At 60.6% G+C, this 4,569-nt stretch overlaps 1 protein-coding gene across 1 annotated transcript; it reads left to right on the forward strand.

Annotated features, from left to right (window-relative positions):
• The first annotated feature begins 778 nt into the window (after window positions 1-778).
• Window positions 779-3,493, forward strand: ZNRF4 (zinc and ring finger 4). Its single transcript, XM_069491688.1, is given in 2 exon segments — window positions 779-806; window positions 2,040-3,493. Coding segments are annotated over 2 exon segments (1,482 nt in total).
• Window positions 3,494-4,569: the final 1,076 nt, after the last annotated feature.

The raw sequence follows: 4,569 nt of genomic DNA on the forward strand, positions 1-4,569 counted from the left end.
CCACGTGGACACGGCTCTTTGAAATCTATGTCCAATAATCTGTGGCAATCAAGACAGGCAGCATTGGCATGAGGATTGACAAACAGATCAATGGAACAGACTCGGGAGCCCCGAGACACCCCCCAACACACACACACACACACACACACACACACACACGTGGCCATTTGCTTTTAGACAGTCCAGTGGCAAAAGTGTTTTCAACAAAAGCTGCTGGAACGACCGGCTACCCCAATTGGCGTGGAGGAAAAAGATGAACCCCTACCCCTACCTCACGCCACATGCAAAAATTAATTCGAGGCCGAGCACGGCGGCTCACGCCCGCAATCCCATAAAAATGTATCGGCAGTTTTGCTAAATATTGTCTCTGAATCCCATCCCCGGGGGTGGGGCTGGGGTGGCCATTTGCCGCCCCACCGGCGATGGACAAGGAAGTCTGCTTGCCACATACAAGTGGATGACAGAACCGGGCTCCCCAGGCGGGGAAGCTGGGTTGGGGGACTGCCCCTCCTCTTAAGCGTCGGGGGATGGGAAGGGTGGCGGTTGCTTCAGCGGCAGGAGTAAAAGTCGGGGGTCCCATCAATATCAGCAGGGGATCCCGAAGTTGTCAGGTCAAAGAACGTGGGAGTGACTGCTATGGTGCACCGCAGGCTTACCTGCTAACTCTGTGACCTTGGAGAGGGTACTTGAAGTCTTTGGGCCTCAGTTTCCTCATCTGCAAAATGGGTTTGACATCAGCCACATAGCATGGAGGGATTACGTGTCTTGAGCACGTAGCATGGGGTCTGGCGTGCGGGAGGGGCTCAGTAAGTATTAGCCCAGTGGCATGACCAGCCTGAGCAAGAGCACGACCCTGTCTCTACGAAAAATAGAAAAATTAGCCGGGCATCCTGGTGAGCGCCTGTAGTCCCAGCTGCTCGGGAGGCTGAGGCAGGAGGATGGCTGGAGCCCAGGAGTTGGAGGCTGCAGTGAGCTATGATGACGCCATGGCACTCTACCCAGGGTGACACAGTGAGACTCTGCCTCAAAAAAAAAAAAAAAAAAAAGAAAGAAAAAATCAGCCCATCATTTGTTGAGTCATGAGCCACTAAGACAGGACTTGGGAAATGCCAGCCTGCCGGCGTCAGGCGATGTGACTCTGAGTCTTTTCTTTGTCCCCAACACGCTGGGTGGGCTTGGGCTGGTCCTGCGTCTCTCTGGGCCACGTCCCCCCTCCATGAGGAGGGGGAACAAAAGAACGTCTGCCCCCAGGTGACCCACCGGTGGGTTTCCGAGTCCCCTCCCAACCCCTGGTGGCCTTGGGCACAACGTTGGCCACCGAAGCAGGCCCAGGACGTCTCATCCTGCGTAGACAGATCCCTCTTCCCAGCAGCGTTTTCTGTCTGCACGCGTTTAATTATCCTGGCATGAAACCAGGACCCTGGGGCAGGACAGGAGGGAAGACGAAAGAAGCGGTCTGAGCCCAGACAGCAGACCCGTTTCGTCTGCAGCCGGACCCGTCCTGGAGGGGCCGAGCTGGGAGGACGCAGTGAGGCGGGAGGTTTGGGGTGCCAAGTGCTGGCTGGGGGGGATGCCGAGGCTTGGCCTGGCCTCTTCTTAGCTGTGGCGCTTGGGCGGGGGTCGTCCTGTCTCTGCGCCAGCTCCCTCCCGGGAGCGGCAGGGAAATGGCAGCTCCCCACTCATAGCGCGACAGGAGGCGGCCGTGCCCAGAAAATGCGTGTTGACTCTGAGGGACATTGAGACAGAGCGCCGGAGAGAGATTCATAAGGACAGAAAAAGAATCAGAGAGACACAAAGACAAGACAGAGAGGGAGAGACCTGTACGTGAATGACACTATTTTTGGCACCTTCCTCAGGGGGTCGCTGGGAGCCTGGGGAGGTGACGCTGGCAGAGCCCTGGCACCATGTGAGTGCTGAGTCCGTGCTGTGGGGGCCACCACGCCCACCTGTGGACCCAGGAGCCGAGGACGCCCTGAGACTTCAAGAAGGCCGCCCAGGCCGCCCCAAGTCAGGGACCTAGAATGTTCCATTGGCCCCAGGCCCAGGCAGCTGGAGGTTCCTTGGGGGAGGATGGAACAGGACGATGTCACAGAGGCTGGGGACACCTAGAACCCAGAGGGCTCCTGGCCTCAGTGTCATCTGCCAGAAAAGCCACGGAGGCCAGCAACTCCTGAGACCAGCCTTCAAAGGCGCCATGCACGCTGGGCTGCCGCTGGGAGCACGTTCTGTCTAGACCCGCGGGGTCCCGTGCCTGTGTGTCCCTGTGTCTGAGCCCCGCCAGCCACTCCAACTCCCTGCCACTCGCAGCGTCCGGCCACGGGCCCCTGGGAGGCCCTGGAGATGCCCCACGGCCTCCCGTGTGCTGTCCCCAGCGGGACCTAGCCGTGCGCAGCCTGAGGCAGGGGCGGCCATGGGGCGGCAGTGGCTGGCCCCGGCGCTGGTGGCGGCATTCAAGGCCTTGCTGATCCTGCCGGCGCTGCTGGTGCCCTCGCAGGCGGTGGTGCGGGCCGTGCTGGAGGACAACGCCAGCACCGTGGACTTTGCGGACCTGCCCGCGCTGTTCGGCGTCCCCCTGGCCCCCGAGGGCGTGCGGGGCTTCCTGATGGAGGCCAAGCCCGCCAACGCGTGCCAGCCCATCGAGGGCCCGCAGCCGGGCAACCGGTCCCTGGGCGCCATCGTGCTGATCCGCCGCTACGACTGCCCCTTCGACCTCAAGGTGCTCCACGCGCAGCGGGCCGGCTTCGAGGCGGCCATCGTGCACAACGTGCGCTCCGACGACCTGGTGCGCATGGCCCACGTGTACGAGGACCTGCAGAGCCAGATCGCCATCCCCTCCGTGTTCGTGGGCGAGGCCGCCTCGCAGGACCTGCGGGTCATCCTGCGCTGCGACAAGTCGGCCCACGTGCTCCTCCTGCCCGACCACCCGCCGTGCCTGGACCTGGACTGCCACCCCGTGCTGGCCGTCTCCTGGGTGCTGGGCCGCACCCTGGCCCTGGTCACGTCCGTCCTCTTCGTCCTGCGCCGCCTGTGGCTCTGGGTCCGGGCCTGGTGGAGCCGCGGGCCGGTGGCCAAGGCGCCCACGTGGCAGAAGGCCCAAGTGCGCACCTTCACGCGGCGCAACGACCTGTGCGCCATCTGCCTGGACGAGTACGAGGAGGGCGACCGGCTCAAGATCCTGCCCTGCTCCCACGCCTACCACTGCAGGTGTATCGACCCCTGGTTCGCCCGGGCCGCCCGGCGCGCCTGCCCCGTGTGCACGCAGCTGGTGGCCGGCACCGAAGACGGCTCGGACTCCACCACCGACAGCTTCTGCGACGAGGACCCCTCCCTGCCCGGCCACCGGCCCCCCATTTGGGCCATCCAGGCCCGGCTGCGCTCCCGGAGGCTGGAGCTGCTGGCCCGAGCCGGCCCGTATGGCTGCTGCAGCCCTGCGTCCCCGGCCGTGGCTGAGGCCACCGCGGTGACAACCGACAGGTCCCTGGGACCATCCTGAGGCCCTGCAGCCCCTTGGCCAGCCAAGATCTGGAGCGGGGAGGGTGGCAATGAGGAATGTTTCTGGTCTGGAGAAAATAAAACGGATTTGAAATTAGATTCTTGCCTTCACTGCCGCCAGACTGCCCGGCCTCTGGCTGGGGACAAGGGACACCCATCCCAGCTGAGCCCAGGGTTGGCCCCGGTGTCTGCAGGTGAGTGAGGAGACAGCGGGCTGAGGGCCGGGCGTCCCTGCCTCAGTTCCAGTCCTGGGCACACGGGCCCCTGGTCCTTGCCACACGCATTCATTATTCATTCACACTTTTTCTTCTAAAGGCTGTTTGAATCAGGATCTAGACAAAGTCTAGACTCGCGGGTGGTCTCTCGAGTCTCTTTTCATCCATAGCTTCTCCCTCCTTCTCTCTCTCTTAGTTTTTCTTTGCAGTTTATTTGTTTGTTTGTTTGTTTGTTTTTTTTGAGACAGAGTCTCACTCTGTTGCCCAGGCTAGAGTGAGTGCCGTGGCATCAGCCTAGCTCACAGCAACCTCAAACTCCTGAGCTCAAGGGATCCTCCTGTCTCAGCCTCCCGAGTAGCTGGGACTACAGGCATGTGCCACCATGCCCGGCTAATTTTTTCTATATATATTTTTAGCTGTCCATATAATTTCTTTCTATTTTTAGTAGAGATGGGGTCTCGCTCTTGCTCAGGCTGGTCTCGAACTCCTGAGCTCAAACGATCCGCCCACCTCGGCCTCCCAGAGTGCTAGGATTACAGGCGTGAGCCACCGCGCCCGGCCTGCAGTTTATTTGTTGAAGCAACTGGGTCATCTGTCCTGTGATGTCCCCTTTCTGGATTTTGCCTTGTGGTGTCATTTAACGTGTTCCTCTGTCCCCAGTATTTCCTGTGAATGTGTAGTTGGATTCAGAGATCAGATCAGATGTGGTTTAATTTTATGGTGGGCCAGAGGCAGTGGCTCACGCCTGTAATCCCAGACCTTTGAGAGGCTGGGGCAGGAGGATCACTTGAGGCCAGGAGTTTAAGATCAGCCTGGGCAACATAGTGAGACCCCCGTCTCTATCAAAAATAGAGAAATTTGC

This window comes from Eulemur rufifrons, chromosome 2 (genome assembly GCF_041146395.1).
Source record: "Eulemur rufifrons isolate Redbay chromosome 2, OSU_ERuf_1, whole genome shotgun sequence".
NCBI lineage: Eukaryota > Metazoa > Chordata > Mammalia > Primates > Lemuridae > Eulemur > Eulemur rufifrons.